Source organism: Panthera tigris, chromosome E2, assembly GCF_018350195.1.
Source record: "Panthera tigris isolate Pti1 chromosome E2, P.tigris_Pti1_mat1.1, whole genome shotgun sequence".
Lineage (NCBI taxonomy): Eukaryota > Metazoa > Chordata > Mammalia > Carnivora > Felidae > Panthera > Panthera tigris.
The window spans coordinates 56,885,044-56,906,985 of NC_056674.1; the positions used below are offsets into that span (position 1 = coordinate 56,885,044).

At 49.6% G+C, this 21,942-nt stretch overlaps 1 protein-coding gene across 2 annotated transcripts; it reads right to left on the reverse strand.

Annotated features, from left to right (window-relative positions):
- Positions 1 to 734: 734 nt before the first annotated feature.
- Positions 735 to 21,824, reverse strand: HSDL1 (hydroxysteroid dehydrogenase like 1). 2 transcript variants are annotated; one of them, XM_042969483.1, is made up of 6 exons: positions 21,741 to 21,824; positions 13,539 to 13,613; positions 9,995 to 10,220; positions 8,996 to 9,441; positions 8,563 to 8,790; positions 735 to 2,925 (listed from the first exon to the last, which is right to left on the reverse strand). In XM_042969483.1, exons 3-6 carry the CDS (start codon positions 10,212 to 10,214, stop codon positions 2,827 to 2,829), a joined length of 993 nt encoding a protein of 330 aa, XP_042825417.1. In that variant the 5' UTR covers positions 10,215 to 10,220; positions 13,539 to 13,613; positions 21,741 to 21,824; the 3' UTR covers positions 735 to 2,826. The 2 variants fall into 2 exon arrangements, with proteins under 2 accessions (XP_042825417.1, XP_042825418.1); XM_042969484.1 differs by lacking the exon at positions 13,539 to 13,613.
- Between the last annotated feature and the right edge of the window lie 118 nt (positions 21,825 to 21,942).

The following is a 21,942-nucleotide window of genomic DNA, read 5'->3' on the forward strand; positions in this document are numbered from 1 at the left end:
CTAGAGCCCACTTCGGATTCTGTGTCTCCCTCTCTGTCTGTTCCTCCCCCGCTTGCACTCTGTCTCTCTCAAAAATAAATAAAGATTAAAAACATTTAAAAAAACAAACAAAATAGAACTGTCTCTCCTTACTGTCTCCTTTTCTTTCTGCTCCTTTTTTTTTTTTAGAAGTTCATTTATTTTTTTTTAATTTTTTTTAATGTTTATTTATTTTCGAGACAGAGAGAGACAGAGCATGAACAGGGGAGGGTCAGAGAGAGGGAGACACAGAATCCAAAACAGGCTCCAGGTTCCGAGCTGTCAGCACAGAGCCCGACGCGGGGCTCGAACTCACGGACCGTGAGATCGTGACCTGAGCCGAAGTCGGCCGCTCAACCGACTGAGCCACCCAGTTTCCGCTCCTTCTTGAACCCACTAGAATCTATCTTTCATCCAGACAAAATGGCTCGGGGCAAAACCAGTAGTGATCTCCATGTCGCCAAAGTCAATGATCAAAACCTAGCTCCATCTACTCAACCTATCAGGAGAATGAGAGCAAAACGTCAACTTACTCGTTTTGAAAGACTTAACAGACACGTGGTTATGGACCATTTTCTTGCTGAATTAGCAGCTTTTAATGAATTACTACCACAGGTGTTCACAGATTCAATTATTTTTCGGTAATTTTAAGGGAATTGTTCCTATGGGGGAAAAAAATCTTTCATTCCAAATACAATTACTCAGAGCAAAACCTCTTCCAATGGAAGGAGAAGCAACAGTTTTTATTGTTAAATTTTCCATTCACAGATTAATTCAAAGGTTCTTAAGTTCCCACATTCTTCCTAAGAAATCCCATCCGCAGTGGGCCCAATTCTGATTCTCAAATGAGCTCTGGGAAAACGTATTTTATCGAAGAAGAAACCTAAGGAACATTCTTCATTCTGATCTTTCACAAGCTTTGCAGCAGCTTTCTTACAAACGTCCTGCCAAGTAGAGAATTTTACAACATCACGGACATGATTTACTTGTTCTCATCACATAACGGCGACTCGATACCTCACCACATAACAGCTTAGATATAAACGGGGTGTTTTTACATCAAGCTGCTGCTTCTTACTACATGTCAATGGAAACTTCAGGTCAATGTGGCATGAAAGCAAACTCTGTTCTAGTCTTAATGACCGTGTGTTAACTGCTGGGGAGGGAAAATGCCAACTGTGACGAAGGCATCCACACTAACTCCCTCAACGTGCTCAGTGCCGCGTGATCCCGCTACTAAGTTTTCACGTGTGAAGGTCTTCCTCTTGTGTAACGAAGGCCTGGTCTGTCAGTGGAAGAGCTTCTGAACTCAATCACTGATCTTCTGAGTCCGTGTCAGATCTGGAAATACTGAGGCAACAGCACTGGCGAAATCGTGGGTAAGACATCGAAGCGTGCTCTGGCCTGACTCATAATGGAGTACCATCTCAGGAGAAAACAATTCCGTACAAGTCCTGATTTCAACCCATTTACTAGTTTCTGCATCAGCGTCCCAATCACAGACCCCCAATTCTTAACTGGCACGTACCGTCACGTCCACGTGGCGATCTACGGTTGCCAAAGCACTAGAGAGCGGTCCTCAGAAACGTCTGGCTTTGTAAGATCCGAGCCAAAAACATTTATTTCACGGTAGGTTTCCGCGCCAACTCCTATCGTGGGGGGTTGTGCCTAACGATCTTCACATCAGTGAGAGCGTTCACTATAACGTGTAAACTCATTACACGAACCAAGAACAAGCTTCTAATACATACATCATTATCACACACATAATTTGACCACGTTTTAACGACAATGCCATAAGTACTTGACGTTTACTCCAATGATGCCACTGTAAGAGAATATTACATAGAAAAGGATATGAAAACCAGATATAAGCTCTAAAGGGCTAAACTTCCATTATAAAATGGGGCAGAGGCTGAGAAATCACTACTTATCCACAGCAATTACAAATCAAGAGATGACAGAGGGTCAACCGTTATAGGTCCAAATCTAGTAATGAATTAATTTCACAGTAGATTAAAAAAAAAAGCAACAACAGAATGTATGATATTATACACGGCAAACCTATAGCACAAAATTGGGTGGGCTTATTTAGTATGAAGAGAAGTAATCTAGAATTATAATACCCCGTAAGGTTCCACGTGAGGCCATCTTAACAAGACGTATTTTCCAAAGTAACTTAACCATAAATCAAGTTGTCTGGATGTACACAACACACATACGCACATGGCCTCTAGTGAAATGCCGCCTGAAGTGGAGCGTTTTCACACACAAACAGAGCTATACAATATGATACAGGGTCCTACTGCTAATTACACCAGCAATCTTACAAAATCACACCTTTCGATAGTCTTTCCTGATGAACATTTGAAAATCAATACTATAATTCATCTACTGAAATAGATAATTTCCCTTAAAAAAAAAAAAAAAAAAAAACACTCAAAACGACGAGACCTGACAAGTCATATTATATTTCACTATCGAGATTGCTGCAGCTCATAGAACAACATAAATCGCATGGCTTTTGGACAGCTTAGAGGAAAAAAAAAAAGCATCAAAATTTAGGTTCCCCCAACCAGTTCTCGTGCCTCAGTCGTTGTTTACTTCTGTACCATCCGTGTGATGTGGCCCTTGAGGTTTCTCCGCAGCATTCTCTGAAAGTATTACGTATGCTTTGCAGACGATGAGTCAACAGTATGCTAAATACTCAGTAATAAAAGAAAACACAGAAGGTAAATGTGTTCTTCCAAACGTCAGAATACTGCAGGCTCCCGCGAGCTGGCAAAAGTTCCCAACCTTCACGCGGCTTCACGCTTTGCTGGATAAGGCCTCCTTACGCAAAGAGCGATTGAGAACATTTGCTCCCCACACCCAGAGCCATTCAGGCATATACTGTGCAAAAAGGAACTAAAAATAAAAGACAAAAAGGTTATAAAGTTAGAATGCAAAGCACAGACACTTCAATGTCAGTATATGACTCAATGCAACAAATACCACCAATCAAATACGAAAAAAAGAAAAAGCCCTTAGGTGCTCTTGTACCAAACGCCTAGTTTTGTATACGAACCTGTGCTAGACTCCATGGGAATGTAAGTACGCTCACCACCCACCAACCCCCCGACCCCCGCCAATGAGGCTGGACAGACGTACATGCAGGAAGGAGTATGAGTCCATCTTTACTTAACATGAGATGAATAGGGTGGTCATTCGGTTGAGAAGGACAAGACCACTCCAGGAATGAAAGGCAGTTGAAACGGATAAATGCATCGGTGACTAGTACCGTGTGGGAAAAGGTTCGAGGGGCAGGATGGGGCGAAATTCAACAAGAGAACTGAGTCAAAAACACCGGGACCGTGGGACAGACCTGAGCCGTAAGGACGACGGCCTGGGCACTCCGGGGGAGAATCCTACCGATGCCGCCCTGTCCCGGGGACTCCCACCCCCGCCATTTTGCCACCCAAGGGGATATAACGCGATGTCCAGAAACATTCCTGGTTGTCACAACTGGGGTGCCGGTGCTACTGGCATCCAGTGGGTAGAGGCCAGGGATGCCCAGGCCAGCCCCACAACAAGGGATTATCCAACGCCGAACGCCACCCGTGCCAAGATGGACAAAAACCCCGCGCTACGCTGACAAGTTCGTCCAGGACTGCGCTGAGCGGAAGTTCTACTAGTACGGTAGGGAAGGAGATGAATGGGAGGCCTGGCTGGCTCGGCTGGTAGAGCACAGGACACTTGGCCTCTGAAGAAGGGAAAAGAAAAGGCAAAGGAAGACAGAGAGAGGAGCAGACGGCTGGCAAGTGCTAAAATTCTAGCCTTGAACAGAACGAAAATAACAGAAGTCACCCCAGACCCAGGGTACCGTACAACCGTGGGGAGGCCACAATGAACAGGAGGGGGGTCCAGTATCATGACCTGTGGGATGACAGTCGTGGAGCCACGGATGTCCACTGCAGGTTCCAGAGAAGCACCAGCCCACCGCCTCACAGACAGGAGCCCAGTATCCGGCCAGGAGCCACGGGAAACTTTCTGGGGACGCAACTAAGGTCTCTCTGGACCTCTGTGCAAAGCAGGATTTTGTGGGGAAAATACCTGGATCCTCTTCCCAGGAGCTGCTGCTCTAAAGCAAAACGTTCTAAATCCAAGGAGATCCAGGAAGTCGGCTCCAGGAAGTCCAAGAGGATGCCGGGAGTAGGGACGCACTCAAACACACAGGAGCCTGGGACAGGAGCCAAAACTGGAGCCCCTCTTCCAAGTACAGCAGTGCCCCTGCCGTCCCGGGTTTGCTTTCCAGGGTTTCAGTTATCCACGGTCAAGGTCAAGGTCAAGGTCAAGGTCAAGTGTGGTCCAGAAGCAGACGATCTCCTGACTTTTCACCCAGTTAACAGCAGCCTAATGCTACGTCACTCACCTCACTCCCTCTCATCACAGAGGCACACAACAACAACAAGAAGGCTGCGAACCGAACAGCAAGGTATTTTCGGAGAGACCGCGTTTGTACGTCATCACGAGAAGGGCGAGTGCAGGACAGTAAGGTATTTTGAGAGACAGAGAGAGACACCAGGGTCACATAACTTTTATTACAGTGTTGTTATAACTGTTCTATTTCATCACTATTGTTGTGAATCTCTTACTGTGCCTAATTTACCAATTAAATTTTATCGTAAGTACGGACATACAGGAAAAGACATGGTCTCTACAGGGCTCGGCACCATCTCTGGCTTCAGGCCCCCTCTGGCAAGGGTGGACTACGATGCGTTTTTGCAGTATGTATCCAGTGAAGGAGGGATGAACACCTAAGAATCTTCGTTTTTAATTTCCACCCCTGACCACTGTCTACCGCAAGGGGACCAGCATCGGGGTGCACTGTGCCACCGTCCTGACGTGCTGCACGTGGAGACGTCACCGGCACACCATCTCCAACTTATCCGAGTGGGGTCCTAGCACCCTGGGTAGCAGCGTGGAAAGAGCTACTAGAAGAGGAAAGAACTTCATCCCCTGTGTACTGGCAGATTAGAAACTAAAGGGGCGACCCACCTACTTGTTTACAGGGGGAGTGAGTGTGAGTGTGTCTGGGGGGGGCGGGGAAGGAGGGAAGGGAGGGTTGGGTCTCGGGCTCTGGAAGGCTCTGTGCATGTTCAGACCCTGACCCACCGTCTAGGTCAAGGAAAGGAGCTGCTTTTCTCCTGGGACAAAAGCCAACAGTAACCGATCCGGACGCAGTGTAGTCCCCGCAGGGACTGCTGTTCAGTAAGACGTGGGGACCCGGAGCCAGAGGAGAAACTCAATAGCAAACGGGCGTGTTCGGCTGGTTGCAAATCTGCATCAGCAATGAAAATGCCGATGCCGTGTTCCTCAGAGACCGGCGCGGGTGGGGCCTGGGTAAGAACTGGGAAGAGCCGAGATGGAAAAGAGCCCAAAGAACCTGGGCTGGACCCTCGCACCAGAGTTATCCCAAAGGAAGAAACACAGCAGCACCGAAGCCGTGTGGTGCGCAGTCCCCTTCCCGGCCGGCAACCGGCACGGGAACTTGGGCTGGGCAAGGGGGGCCGTGACCTCTGACACGACTGCCGGCCTGCCTCCCCTGGCCCCTCACCACATCTCGAGACGCAATTCCAGGGCCTCCTCACCGTCCCCCAGCTCCCCTCTCCTCTAAACGCCACGTCTGCTTTTTCCAATAGCCACAGACACACGGCACGCGTGAACAAATACGCCCACCGTGGGGAGAAATTCCGAGCAGAGAGAGCCCAGATGCCCCACCCCGCCTGCCGGTCCCCGTGGCTCGGTCAGCGGACCACCAGGAGCACAGCCCCCGGGCCCCTAAGCAAGACCCTTCCTGGTCAACTTGTGGACTTAATGGCTTTTCCAGCCTAACACATACCAGAGTGTCTCTGGCCTTCACGGCAAGACCCACAGACAGAAAGCTATCAGCTTTTCCGTCGGCCTCGCTCTGTGCTCCGAAGCGGACAATACCGCCTGGTGCCGCGTCTGCGATGAGAAGTGCTCCCGAATCGACGCTGAACACTAGTTAGCGATTAAAGGAAAGGCACCGGACTCCTTTCTAGCTGTTTTAAGTCCAAATCGTTTTTTTTCTATTTTTTTGCTCGCCAATCATTAAGACAACCAGTGTAACGCAGGGAAGAGGCAATCGTTCGACTCCATGGACGGCAAGAACGCAGAAAAGGTGCGGCCGCGAGCGAACGCGGCTCCTGTGTCGGACGGTGTTCTGCGGACACCCGCGAGGGCTGGGGCCCGGGGAAGGAGTGAGGACACCTCCCCCCGCCGCCCCCCCCCCCCCGACCTCTGTGCAAGCGCATCAGAAAGAGCCTTTTTTATACACTTGGCAGCCATCGCTGAATACACTGCATTCTCAGTAAAGGGTGGTGAAATTACTCCAGAGGCTGTCCCGGGAGCGGGTCCCACAAGGGTCACTCACCCGCACGCGGCACCCTCCCCACCCCCCACACCCCCCTCCATACTTCCTCACTCTCCAAGCCCCCTGCCTCACAGGAGCCACCAGACAGCAGCCCCTCCTCGCCTCCACAGCCTCCTCGCCTTCCTCACTGTCCCCAGGCCCACGTCACCTCCCCTCCACTGCGCTCTCGGTCCTGCCCTCGCTTCCGGCACCACGCCTTCTCTCCCATCTGTAGGCCACTCTTCTCCACACAGCCCTTCCCCCCAGCACTCACGAACAGCCACGTCTCTGCTGCCATAAACGGACTGACAAATACACCTCCCTCCTCGGGCCCAATCCACCTGCCGCCGCATCTGTGGAGCGTGCGTTTTCCGTGTCCCTCCCCGCCGCTCACGGCAACCACGGGTCTCAGAAAGATCCCGAAACTGCCTTCATCGACTTCATCAAGGATTTCCAAGATTCTAAACCCAACACAGCGTATCTACTCTTGCTCCATTCGAAATGTGGAAAACTAACCGAGACAAACAGCACAGGTAACGTTTCATACGGTTGGTACGTGGGGCACATCAAACCTCACCCAGTCAATTCCTCAGGCACTAAAAATTGACAGAGGAAGGAAATCTTAACAAAATTTGATCTTTGCGACCCGAGAAAACCGTATTCGGGAGAGATGATGATCAGAAAGAAAAATCACAGCATCTAAAGCTATCCAAGAATCCGACTATGGACAAAACAGTGATTAACGATCAAATCTTTGTTGTAAAATTGAAAACAAAAAAAGTGGGGCACCTGGGTGGCTTAGCTGGATAAGTGTCCAACTCTTGATTTTGGCTCAGGTCATGATCTCTCTGTCATGAGACTGAGCCCCACGTCGGGCTTCGCACTGAGCATGGAGTCTGCTCAAGATTCCCTCTACCCCTGCCCCTCCCTGCTCACGTGTGCACACTCGCTCGTGCTCTCCCTTTCTCTCAAAAAAAATAAAAGAATTTTTAAAAGAAGAAAAAAGTGATAATGCTGAAAATAATTTGAGTAAAATAGAAACGAAAACATACAAACATGTAAAGTTTTAACAGCTCTGTACAAAAAGCTACTCTAGGAATTAACAGATTTTCTGGGCGGAAAAATATACATTCTCAAGAAGAGTTCATCAACGTGAACTAATTATCATTAAAATGTGGGTGTTTTATAAATGCAGTCAAAACAGCTGCCACGGCTAAGCCCCATCCCGTCCTTGATAGGTCTTCATTTTTCACATAACTTCAACGTTCGCTGGCCTCGAAAACTACTGTTTTGCCTTTCTCTGCTTTTCTCCAGGAATGAAGGGCCTGGAAACAACCACGTAAGTAAAACTCCTTTTTATTCAAGAAACTTTTTGCCAAATCTTTCGATAAAAGTAAAAATTGTTGATTTACTTACCTAAGAATTTGGTGATGACAAATTTAACGATCTTTACGCACAGTCTCAAAAATACTTGCTTGGCAACCAAGAAACTACATATCAAAGAGCAACCATTCTAAACTAGGGCGTGCCTACCAATTCCGCCACGAGTCTGCTCTAACAAATCACGAGCTCTCTACCGAATACTTGGAACCAAATTTTCAAATATCCAGGTTACTCCTTCAACTACCAAAGACCCACACCTCTGTCACGCCTGAACAGGAAACTCAACAGTAGAGTCTATGCTTCTTGAATAAGTGAGTTCCAGAATACGCTGGGGCATTAGCTGGCTCGATGGTTATGTGAGATACAGACCGACCTTGGTTTCGTGTTCGTGGGTTACACTGCTGATTTAGAGGCACCCTCTCAATCATTACTAGAATCTGTTTTACTTTGAAATCTCCACGTAAATACTTAGTATTTTTACACTGCTACCATCTACCTATATGAAAGCAGCGTATCTCATCTCTTAGGGATCACACAGATGAAACTATTCGATGTTCTTGATAAAATAGTAACTTCACAAAAGGGAATTTAGTGACTTAACCAGAACCACTAAGAGTGTCAGGTTTAAGAATCAGAATTTGCAATTCTCACGTTTCCGCGGTAGGCCTCAATCAGATTGCCACGTATCATTTAGAAAGGTTCAGGATGCATTAACCTAATTACAAGAGCCGAGCGCATACTGTTACCTGGATAGAATGGGACCAGTATCCTGTGGTCCTTTTCGAAATGCCAAGGGTAGAAACAGCATGGTGTGCGTATACTTTTGGCGAAGGCACCAACCACGGGCACTTGTGCAGAAAGCTGCCGGGTGCGGTCATGTTGGTAGCCACGTAGAACGGGATTAGACTCTGTACGAAGATTCCTTTAGAAGCATACTCGTACTGCAGTGCTCTGCTGAAGTGGTCTAAATAAGCCTGTTAAAACGGAGCAGGGGTCAAGACTTAATTTGGGGGGAAGGCGGAAGAAAATTCAGGAGAGAAAAAAGGCTTGCTGATTACCATTTCAGGAAAAAATACAGTCAATGCGAGCTGCTGACAAAGAGCTCAGCAAACCGGACCAAACCACGTAATAAAGGTCCTATTGCCTTCTGATGCCATTTTCCAATCGGGAAGACATTACCTTAGAAGCAGAAAACGCAGCCAGCTGGGGAGTAGGCTTGCAGCAGGAGCCAGAAGAGATGGTGACAACAGCACCCTTCTTTCTCTCCACCATTCCTGGTAACACTATGTGGACCATCAAACTGGCCGCGGCAATGTTTACGTTTATGATATCCCAGAGTTTGTCCTCGGAGACCTGAGTAAAATACTGGGGGTAGGGATAAAACACGCCCACGTTATTCACCAAGATGCCGATGTCTCTGTCCTTCAAGGCTTCTCGAATCGGGTCGTAGATCTCCCGGCCGCTGCTGAAGTCCGCCACTATGATATCGGTCTCCACATTGTAGGTGTCAGCGATGTCTTTAGCCAGCATCTGCAACTTGTCTTGGTTGCGACTAATCAGGATGATATTGAGACCACGGCTTGCTAACTCTTCTGCATAGGCTCTCCCGATCCCGTCCGTGGCACCTGCGACCCAAGTCACAGCACGTGAGCACGATCATCTCGGGTGCAACCTTCACAGGGAACCTTAAATACCCCATTTCCGGGGTTAAGCAGAGAAGGGTTCACACTGGAAATAAACCCCAGAAGGGCGATTTCACGTCCACCGAGCTGATTGTGAAACACGGCAGAGAATGGTTTTCAAGCTTATATCTGGCTTGAACGAGTGCTGGGAGGTACTTTCCTGGGAAACTGATAAATGAAAATGAAATTTAACTTAAGGGAAGCATTTCTGAAAGTGGTGACGGTTTCTAAGGACAATTTCAGAACAGAGCCAAAGGAAAAGCAAGAGGTAGGAAGGTGGGCTGGGGCAGGACCGGGCACAGGAGAGCAGAAGGAGAGGCAGACGTCACAGGACGATCCTTCTGAGAGGAGGGCAGTAAGAAAATGTGAACGTGATCACAACGGAACTATGTTCCCGTGAAAACTTCCCACAGAATTCAGTAACTCCTCGAGCAAGGCATCCGACTTAAAACACACACAGAAAAGCTTATACTGTTACCATTAGAACGTTTCTTACCACTCACGACTGCCCATCTTCCGTACTGCTTGATCAGATCTGCTCTGCTCACCAGGCGTGGGATGAAATGCAGTCTGATCAGGCTGTAAAAGTCACAGACCACGGTGATGCTTTTCCGGGCTGTATACCAGGCTCCAACCAAGGCCAGAGCTTCCATGTAGCAATTGCAGGACCTGGCGATCTCCCGGTACAAGAGGTAGAAGCTGTCAACGGCAGCCATGGCAGCCTGTGGGGGAGGGGGGGGGGAGAGAGGCGTGCTTTGCTTATTAGTTAAGTTAAAGGAACACACGGAGTCTGAATGAAGACAGACGTCTAAGGACGTCAGAGCTTGACGATTATGCATTCAACTAACAGTAATGTCTCAAACGCATGTAACCCATGGATCCAATCCATTTATAATCTCATTAACATCTGCAGCTCATAAAGTCCTTTTCTTCTTAAGAGATTAGTCAACATAACTACCAAGAGCTATCAAATTCCTACAAAAATTCAGGCACTGTGCTACATGTTGTGGATACAGAGATAAACACAATATGCTCTGCGCCCTAAAAAAGCTCCTCGCCCAGCACAGTGACAGACAGACTTTTAATTCATGTAACAGCTGAGAGGTGTGTTTACTTCCCTGCTTTCTTCAAATCGAGCCAGTGCAGAGGCCCACCACCCACGCCGAGACAGAGTAGAAGAAACAGAGGCAGTATTAAGACACTGCCTTGGCCAAAAAGAGCTTACAATCCATTTGAGACAAAACTAAGCTGTAATACGCGTTCACGTAAATGATATTGTGAATAAATAATATACAAAACATAAATTTTTATAAACCAGGTACTCCCCACACCCGAGGAACTGGTTTTCTTTTTTGTTTTTTAAATTTCTTTTTTAACATTTATTTTTGAGAGACAGAGGAACAGAGCACGAGTGGGAGAGGGGCAGAGAGAGAAAGGGAAACACAGAATCCAAAGCACAGCTGTCAGCACAGAGCCCGACGCGGGGCTTGAGGTCACGACGCGAGCCGAAGTCAGACGCTTAACCAACTGAGCCACCCAGGCGCCCCAGAACTGGTTTTCTTAAGTGACAACAGAGCAGGACGCCTCTGTCTTACTGAGGTCACCGGGGCACCAATACCTTTGCCCTGCTCCCTACGGCCGAACAAAGAGTCCAACACAACTCGCTCTTGTAAGTACCCACGCAGCAAGCATTTACAAAGCCCTTACTATGTTCCAGGTACCATGACACATGCTACGGATTCACAAAGGAGTTAATTAATTGTACCCAAGAAAACAGAAGGCCATTTAACAAAACAATTCTTTCGTTCTTTCTTTCTTTAATTTTTTTAATGTTTTCTTTTGAGAGAGAGAGACAGAGCATGAGTGAGGAAGGGGCAGAGAGAGAGGGAGACACAGAATCCGAAGCAGGCTCCAGGCTCCGAGCTGTCAGCACAGAGCCAGACGTGGGGCTCAAACTCACGAACCGTGAGATCGTGGCCTGAGCTGAAGTCAGAGCTCTGAGCTCTGTCAGGGCGACAGAGCTACCCAGGCGCCCCTAAAGAACAATTCTAAATGCCATATGAACTGGTCTGTGTGTGCCCGTGATGAGAACTGACCCTGCCGAGACAGACAAAAGTCAGGCACTACCAAGGCTGATGAACTTGGTCCTAGACCAGGCTTGGGGACCGCTGACACCAGATCCAACTGTGTGCTGTCTGCAACGGACAAGATATCAAAGAGATCACAAGAGACTGCAATTAAATTAACAGGAACTCACACGCACAAACACAAGGACATAGCATTTATTACATAAAAGACAAATGACTTTAATCCAAAATATACTGAACATTTCTGGGAATGGGCCCTCTTTAGAAGTCCCATTAAAATAGGAAAAAAAAAAAAGATTCCTGAAACTAAGAAAATCCCCCCAAAAAAGCATCAAAAATAGGCATAAGCTTAAAGAGGACCGAGTGAATTCCCTCCCACTCCACTGCAATGTAATTTGAGCTCAATCAAGTTCTGCAGAGTGAAAACGAGCTACGCAGGAGAAAACCAATTAGCCACGGCAACAGCACACATTATAGGAGTGACAGCATACTGTGATAAAAGGCACACAAAATAACAGAAAGCCTGCTGAATATAGATAGGTACGTGTTGAATACATATAAACTGATACAGATGTGAATGTATAATCAGAACTACAAACCAACAAAGTCACAAAGAAATAGAGAAAACTGAGGAGATGATTGGGCAGTGGGGTTCCCAAATGCCCCACCACACGGATGGTCTCTCGAGCAGTGAGCTGTGCACAGCCACCAGATCACTAATGAAGCTGCTCTGGCCTTAAAGGAATGTTTTCCCCAAATAACACAGAAAATGCTGAAGTTGGCCCATCTCATCTCCTACTGGTAAAGCCATATACCGGAGTTCTGTTCACAGAAACGTACCTCCTTCGACAAGAATGCCAAAATCGACCGTGAAGAGGAAACACTGTAAATTTCATTAACTACGCAAACCAAATACTTCATAACGTGAGAACAACTAAACGCTCCTTTGGGGTAATTTTTCTTCGTGAACTACCCGGGCTGAGATTTCCTAAAATACGAAGTATCGAGAGCAACAAAGTTTGGCCGCAAGAGGTCCTTCCTGTCCCGATCAATCTGCCACACAGAAGGCCACAAGCCTCTGGAGTGACTTCCAAATCCTCCGAAATGCGTTCGGCGTCGGGACTGTCGGTCCCAAGTATATCCACTCTTCCCCCGCTGCCCACGAATGCCCCTCCGAGGTTCCAGACGCTAGAGCCGAGGGAGTGTCGTGTCACTCTCTCCCAGGGTCCCTGCTCAGCATCTCACTACACAGCCCAGTCCCGGCTGAGGCAGGTGGCTGACGGGACACGCCCCTGACCTGATGTGCTACCAAGGTGCTCACGATGGCCGAGACCGCTCAAGAGTGCACGATTCTAACCAAGCGACCCAACCAGTCATTTCTTCCAAGAACGTACAGACGAGATACCACGTTACACCGTCATCTGTGGAAGTTCCTGGCATAATTTTTTAACAGTGTACAAGTGCCTTCTTTCCTAACTAACCAAATGCTAACCCACAAGGAAAACAAACGCAAAAGAAAGACTTGTATATACTACTACTTTTCCATCAAAATGCAATAAAATTAGGAATAACAAAACTACAACAAAAAAATCCAGATTCTTAGGATATTACATCTCTCCTCCCAATACAGGTGGGTGTATATGTAAGATACTAAAACAATGTGAAAATTTAAATCTTATGGTTCAAGATCTAGGGGGTTATCACCAAAGCAATAGTTGGGGGGAACTAACTGCACGGAGGGCACGTAGGAGGTTCCAGCTAGAGAGGAGAAGGGCAAGTGTGACTCATCGAATGGCCTCGTACTAATGGGAAGCCAGGTAAAGGGGACGTCCTCCTGCCTCAAACTCAGACATAATTTTCTCCAAGAATTTGAACATTTGTGAAGAAAAGCTCTAGCTACAGGTGTCTGACCACAAAGGAGACTCACAACTTTCTGCCGAGGCCATTACCTACCTTGGTGTCCTCTCACCTCCTAGCTGCCAGCTCTGGCTCTTCAGGAATATTCCGCTCCGCCCCCTTAAGGCCGACCTGTGAACAAAAACTAACGTGAAACAAAGTGCTTCCTTCTGCCCTCACAGCTCAGCTGGGAAAACTGTATATAAACCTAAGATCAAGGTGTTTAAAAAGTAAGAAAACACGTGAATTCCTCGGCCATGAGTCCCGGTGCAGGCAGCAAAGCATTTCCTCACCCCGGAGGACGGCAGACACTCACCTGTCCGCGGAGACGCCCTGCTGGGACGTCCCCGCCGCCCCCGGACCTTGTGTCCTAAGGAACATTTCACAAAGTGGAAATAAACCAGCTCTGCGAGCCGGGAAACACGGCACTCTGCAGAGACGCCGGAGGCTCAGGACACAGCCAGGGAGCAGGCGGGTCCGGGAGGGTGAGGGGACTGGCCATCCTGCCTCCGTGGTTTCCGCCTGGCCTTCCTGGGGCCCCCAACTGTCCCCTCCGCACAATCCACCTTCCTCCGCGCCACCTGTGCAGGCCCGGCCCCTCTAGTCCACGTTCCTGGAGACTCAGGCTGCCCACCTGCACCCAGGCACGCGGCACCCGTGTGGCCGTGGCGGAGGTGGCGGGAGGAAGTGGCCTGCGGCATGTGGAGCAGCCCCTTCTGGCCTGGGAGCGGGGCAGGTGCTTCAAGAGCGAGCAGAGCAAAGCGACCTCTGCGACACCTTTCCCCTCCTTGCGCCCTGGACATGGTCCCAAACCATTTTGTTTTTGAAGACCCCCCTGCAGGCTGAATTCCTCCAGGGCTGAGAGCAAACCTTATTCCTCTCTGTTCTTCCAGCACCTTCCACAGCTGTGGCCCACAGCAGGAGCTCAGCAGCCGGCTGCTACATTAAGCCGCACTACCCGGTCTCCAGCTCACCTCTCAGCCGCCACGCTTTCTTGTGCCTCCGCGCGGGAGGGGACCACCACGCAAACTTCCCCAACCCTCTGCAGAGACACTCCGTGTGCAAAACCCACCAAGGACCTCCTGCTCAGGGGCAGCAGAAAGACGCAGCAACTCCAGAGGCGAAGTGGCGGCAGCAGCTTCCAGGGCCTTGGACCCGGCACGGTCTGGCTTCCCGGCTCTACCATCAGACTCCCCTCGGCCGTCCTACCAGGCGGCTACCGTGACGGAATTTCACATCACAGTTAAACGTGCACTGTCTTTGCTACATTTTTTTTTTAAATCACAGAGAATCCGAGGGCTTACACGTTCTAGGCCTGGTCTACAGCCTTGAGGGACAGAAGTGCAATGTCATCGTTCTCCAGATCCAGCTCAACGTGGACAGAGCTAACTCACACCCACCAAACTCACAGAAGAGCGACAAATTCAAATACCGATTTATTTGTGAATAATAAACAATACCTCCCAAAAGTCTAAACACGCGTAGTCACTGGTCTGTAGGCAAGTCTATCAGAAAACCAAACTACTCGAACAGCAATGATCACCTAAGCCTCAAACACTGACGAGCCTTCACAGTTAAGTCCCTGCCGCCCCTGCGTACAAGGGATTCACCAAAAGATAAAACAGAGCGATCCGGTGCAATGTGGCGAGGGCCCTGCTGAAGAGGGTAGAAGGCCCTCCTGGGCGGAGAGAAGGAGGCAAGGGCACGGCACTGGAAGAGGTCCAGCCTGCCAGGAAATGGTGACAAGTTCTCCAGGCCTACGGCACAGGATGTCCACCAAGGGGTGGAAAGGGGGCTGGGGAGGGAAGGCTGGATTGTGAAAGGCCCTCGTGCCAAACAGAAGCGTGTGGACTTACTAAGCTCCTTATGGCAAAGTGGGGGACTGATCGGTTTTGTTGTGAAAGGCGGCTGGCAGCAGAGGGGGGCGGCTGTGGTGATGCAGGCAGGAGGTGTGGGGCCCTGAGCCCTGGTCCTTCCAGATGGGGACAGGCAAGGCTGAATTACGAGCTCATGGCTTTATGACCGACTCCCGCTGCTTCTCAGACACATCACATGTTTCTACACATTCGCTCACACCCAGATGGACAATAAATGGAAAATAACAGCAGATCAGACGTTCCCGACACCCTCTTCTCCACCTCCTCCCCCACCCTTCGGTAAGTAGTACATGATGGAAAATAATGTCTTTCTAATGAAGGAAGAAATTAAGACTTCCCCCAAAGCCATTAGCTTCCAGGAAACCTCATGGAAACCCAGGTTTAAAGGAGCTTATTACGCATTTAAGTCTAGAAGCCTACCAAGATACGCATGATATTGAGCTGCATTTAACTTGCTTTGAGGTTTGACTAGTTACTTTTCCCGCAGGTAGGTATTGGCCTGAAACTTGGAAAAACCCATTTGGAAAGCAACACGAAAACGGTCAAATGATCAGCTCTACACAGTCTGCTTGTAAAAAATGTTACAGAGCTTTGTTTTCTGGCCTCTACAGAAAACTGAATCATCAGTGAACAAAATGGGAGAAAAACAGGTGAGGAAAAGTCAGAACTGTCCCCCAAACGGGAAGGGAGCAGTTCCCTATCACCTGTTAGGCATTTTCTACTTCTGCAAGGCAACAGTCCCAGGACTAATTCATCAAACACATAAAAAGTCTCTTAGGTAATCTATGAACTTTGGGCGATTATGATGTTCAGTGTAGGTTCAGCCTTGATTTAAAAAAAAAAAAAAAAAAAAAAGGGTGCTGGCACCTGGGAGGCTCAGTCAGTTAAACATCCGAGTCTCAATTTCAGCTCGGGGCATGATCTCACGATTCATGAGTTCCAGCCCCGCATCAGGCTCTGCGCTGACAGTGTGGTTCCTGCTTGGGATTCTCTCTCCCTCTCTCTCTCTGCCCTTCTCCTGTTTGTGCTCTGTCTCTCTCAAAAATAAATAAATAAACATTTAAAAAAAAAAAAAAAGGTACCATTCTGGTGAGTGATGTTAACAATGGGGCAGTCTCAAGGGGCGCCTGGGGGGCTCAGTCGGTTAAGCATCCGACTTTGGCTCAGCTCATGATCTTGTGGTTCATGAGTTCGAGCCCCCGCATCGGGCTCTGTGCTGACAGCTCAGAGCCTGGAGCCTGCTTCGGATCCTGTGTCTCCGTCCCTCCCCTCTCTGCCCCTCATGCTCTATCTCTCTCTCAAAAGTAAATACACACACACACACACACACACACAAACACACACAAAACAAAAAACAACGGGGCAGTCTCTGTGTGGGTGGGAGCAGGGAGTATATGGCAATTCCTGTACCTTTCTCTCACATTTACTCTAAACCTAAAACTGCTTCCCAAAAAAGTCCTAAAACAAACCATGTTTAAAAAAAAAAATCTCTAAAGGGAATATTGCAAACATAAAAGTATCATGGGAAAATTATGGTCAAAACTGCAAAGAGTAGGGTGGCTGGGTGGTTCACTCGGTTAAGCATCTAACTCTTGATCTCAGCTCAGGTTTCGATTTTAGGGTTCTGAGTTTAAGCCCCACATTGGGCTCCACTCTGGGCATGGAGCCTGCTTTAAAAAGAAAAAAAACCTGCACGGAGCAAAGTCACCTCTTCAAAGCACTGCTGTGGCCAGTAACATCCTCCTGACCCAGAGTTTAGCTGCTGCGACTTAGGAGCGAAGAGGGCAGGCAAACCTCCCACAAAAACCTCCGGGAAGGAAGAGTTCGGAGAGAGAAGTCTTGGCTGCAACACCGCCACCACCACGTCACCTAAACGAATGAGGCCCGGGGGAGCATCAGGCGGGCTGGCCACGTTTCCCAGGACAATGAAGCAAGCATGACAGGGAAAGACGGCTAACTAGCCACCAAACAAAGGCAGCGTGGCAGGCTGAATAACGACCCTCGGAGACGTCTATATCCTGATCCTCAAGCCTCATGAATACATCACCTTACGTGGCAAAGAGGACTTGGAGGATGGAATGAAGTTAAGGACCTCGAGGCGAGATGATCCCGGATGATCCGGGCGGGCCCACTGTGCTCACGCGTGTCCTTACAGGAGGGAGGCAGGAGGTCAGAGTCGGAGGAGACGCGATCGAGAAGCGGAGGTCAAGGAGACAGCGAGCGGGATTTAAAGACACTAGGCCGCTGGCTTTGACGACGGGGAGAGGGGTTACCTCGAGAATGCGGCACCTCAAGCACCTGCCAAAGGCAGGAAACAGATTCTCCCCAGAGCCTCCAGGAGTGACAGAGCCCTGCTGACACCCTCACGTCAGCCCAGTGAGACGGATTTCAGACCTCTGACCTCCAGAAGCATGAATGAATCTGCACTGTTTTAAACCACTGTTTGCGGTAATCTGTCACAGCAGCAATAGGAAATTAAGACGGATGGACAGATGGAAGGAAGGATAGATAGACCATCAAGTCTAGTTTCTAGGACAGTAAAGAGACAAGTTGCAAACCTGCACATCCCTTAAAGCACAACCTTCTAGTGTATGCAGGATCAGGAAAAGAGCCTCCGAGATTCCTACGATCTTCCCCTGAGAGGGGTAGACCCGAGGCAGTCCCCCCGTCCCCGTCAACAGCCGGCACTGCCCAGCTTTTCTGTAAAGCTCCAGGGCTGTGGACTTTATTTTCATTAACAGCGTTTCATAGGAATGTTACTTCTCTCATAGAGTCTGCATCTGTCTTGCTCTCTGCACTCAAATCCGGTCCGTCCTCCCAAGACCAGCTCAAGTCCCCAGTTCCACGCCAGCACTCACGGACAACACCGAGGACACGCCAGGCCTGGGATGAAGGGGAGCCCCGTGCCACTTCCTTCCCCTTCCCAGGCCACTGTACCAAGCCACCCCCCACCCCCCGCCCAGGCCCCGAGTTCCTGTCTTGCCCACGTAGCCCTTACCACACCACCCTGCGTTAACCGTTTCCTTCATCCCTTGGTTCCCCAACTAGAGCACAGACCTCCGGAGGGCAGATGTGTCTGAAAAACTAATCTTTCTATAGCTTGAAAAACTGAAAAATACACACGTTTTAAAACCCATTGTGCATAGTTCAGAGAATAACAAGACAGCCACGCGGTCACCCTCCTTCACAAATAAAACCAGTCTTAGAAGCCCCCCGCTTCTTCCCTGATCATATCCCCTTCTGCCACCCTGGGGGAAACCACTCTCCTGAATTCTGACATCACCATTCCCTTTCCCTTTAAAAAAAAAATAAAATAAAATAGTTGTACTTTTACCCCAGCAGGGATTCTGAAAGAAAGTGTTCAGTTTTGTCTGGTTTTGAACTTTATATGAAGGAATCACAGCGTGTATATTCTTTGGTGACTTTCTGCTTTCACTCAACGTTGTTCTCGAGACTCACACGTACCCCGGGAGCTGTAGGTCAGACTTTTCGCTGCTGCACACTACACACAAACACACAGCACAGACGCGCCACGGCCCGTACACCCATTCTACCGCTGATGTGCATTTGGGTTGGGCTTTTGGCTCGACAATTACGAAGAGAGCTGCCGGCAGCATTCTCGTGCGCATCCCCCGAGCACGTGCCCAAGAGTCCCTCGAAGGGGTGTGCCCGAGTCAGGCTGCTGGGGCCACAGGGCACCCGCGCACATGTTCAACCAGGCAGTGCCCAAGCGGCTTGGTCTATCTGGCCAATCCCCACGCCCGTCAGGGAGCGCCCCTCCCCAGTGGCTGGCACCGTCGGCTCCCGCCCACAGGGTGGCTGTGAAACGGGAGCTATGGTTTTAATTTACGTTTCCTGGTTACTAATAAGCTTGACTGCATCCTTTGATGCTTCCGTGCTGTTTGGGGCTCTTCACCTGTGAAGCGCCTGTTCCTGGCTTTTGCCCTTACTTCTACCGTGTTGTCTTCCTTTTCACTCTATATTCTAGACACCGCTTCTCCGTATGTTTTGTCTCTTTACGGTGCTTTTGACGAACTGAATGTCTTGATTTCAATGTAGTCAAATTTATCAATCTTTCTCCTGTATGCTTTGTGCTGTGTTATCCTCCAGTTCAGAAACCCCTCTCGGCCCCGAGACATAAACAAATCTCCCTGTATTATTTTCACAAACGTTCTATGCCACTTTGCTTTTCAGATTTACGTCTTTAATTCTCCTGCAGCTCGGTGATGGTATGAGGCTGGGATCACACCCATCTTTAAAATTCCTCCTCAGCACCTAGCATGATGCTGCATATACAATATCTCTGTAACAAATAGATCAAATACTGCTTTGTGTTCACAGCTCGGATTTCACTCTTGAGGAGGAAAAAAAAAAAAAAAAAACGTAAGAAGCTTCTCAACCTCTGGGTCAGCACTTTGACCAAGTTATTATTGGCGTAGCATGACTTTTTGGAATTTCCTTACTTCCTTTGCCAACTTGGAGGCTACGGCTAACCTGAATTCACAGGGAGCTCAGTGGAAAGAGCAGAACATGGGAGTCCTCGTCCAAGATCCAACGGTCCTGGGTTTTGCGTCTCCATTTGTGCAACAGGAATTAAAACAACAGTGGCACCCACTCCTAGGCATACACCTCAGACAACTTACACTCACACAGAAGCCTGTACAGCCGTATTCCCAGCAGCGCTATTCACTATAGCTACAACGTGGAAACAACCATCAACAGATGAATGGATCAACAAAATGTGGCCAATCCACATGGTGGGGTATTCGCAATAAAAAGAACGAAGTACGATGCGCCCTGCTACTCAAACCCTGAAAACACTCTGCTCGGTACAAGAAGCCAGACACAAAAGGCTACAAATCATACGAATCAATCCACAGGAACTGTCCAGATAAGGCAAATCAGAGACAGAAAGTAGATGGTCAGGGCTGCCAGGGCACAGGGGCAGTGGGAATGGGGAGTGACTGCTAACGGGGTAGGATTTTTTTTTTTTTTTCTGGGATGATGGGAATGTTCTGGAATTAAAAAGTGGTGATGGCTGGAGAGAGTGAATATGCCGCTACAAAGAACATTTTGAAATGGCTAAAACCTTAAATGGTGAATTTTCTGTAATATGAATTTTATGTCAATTTTTAATATGCACTAAAAAAAAAATGCCGATTTGTTGAACACCACGCTACTGGAATATTCCTGTAGTGACTAAAACCACAGACGCTGAAAATAGACTGCCTGGAGTCGGATCCTAAGAGCTGTGTCTTGGGTGAAGGTGAAATTACTTCACCTCTGGGCTTTCCTTACATCACCTGTAAACACCGACAGAATAGTTTCTGCCTGAGATCACAAGAATTAAAGGGGCTCATACTTACAAAGCACTTAGCACAGTGCCTGAACTTAAGTGCTCACTAAATGTTAGCTATTAGCAGCTATAACTCGATGTGCAACGTTAGCTACGGGCTATCTGTAGTGGCCGGAGAATTAGAACCAAGAGCTGGCTCAAAGCAGAAGTGTCCCCTAAGGACTTTAGCCCTGACACCTCACTGTTTCCTCACCAACGTTAGGAGGCAGAGTTATCATCACCCCCCCTAGTTTACAGATGGGGAAACTGAGGCTGAGAGAGGTTAAAGTGACATACGCAGGACCTCACGGGAATTCGAATCAAGGTCTAACAAAATCCAGAGCCCTGGCTGGCCGCCCCCCTGGGAGACACCCCCCCACCCCCCGCAGGCGGGAATCTGGCTGGCATCACCGCGGGGGCTGCAGGTCTTGGGGTGGCTGGGCTGCCCGCTCCTCTGAACCAGGGACCAGGACCCTTCCGCTCCGGCACCTGGCGGCGCCCAGCACACCCGAGCAAACCACCGCGCTTGGGGAAGCGGTGGTGGCCTTTCTTCAGGCGCTCCCTTAATCTCAATTACTCCTAATTCAGAACAAAGACGACAACAAATCCCACTCCAAGTCCTTCAGACATGAGAATAAAGGAGCGCGCACAAAGGGGTGACTCTCGGAGCCTCGCGGGGAGCCCCGGGCTGGGGTCTGGGGGCAGAGGGGCCGAGCTGGGGTGGGTGGGGCGCGAGACCTTCGGGGTCCCTGGGGAGGGGCGGGCCCAGAACGGGGGTCCCCCGGGGTGCAACGCCGGGATGGGAGCGGGGAAGGGGAGCCGCGGGGCTGAAGGAATGAGTCTGGAAGGGAGGGTGCCGAGGCGGGGGTCGTAGGGAACGGAGAGACGAAGGGGTCCGAGGGTCCGGGACGCTGATGGCGCCGAGGGGCACGGGTCCCGGGGGGCGTGGCGGGGCTCACAGGGAGGCACGGGCCGAGGGGGACGAAGCGGGCTCGGGACCCGGGGCCGGGCGCGGGGGGCTGGGGGTGGGGGATGGCGACGCGGTACCTGCAGAGGCGGCGCAGTCTCCGAGTCGGTCCCGCCAGAGCCGCGAGGCCGCCGCCCCCGTCACCACCGCCACCGCCGCCCCGCTCAACGCCGCCGCAGCTGCCGCGGGCCGCGCCCCACGTGACACGCGCCCGCGCCGGGGGCGGAGCCTTTGCGGGGCCCGCCCCCGGCGTCCCTACGTGCCGGCCCACCTTACTGCGCG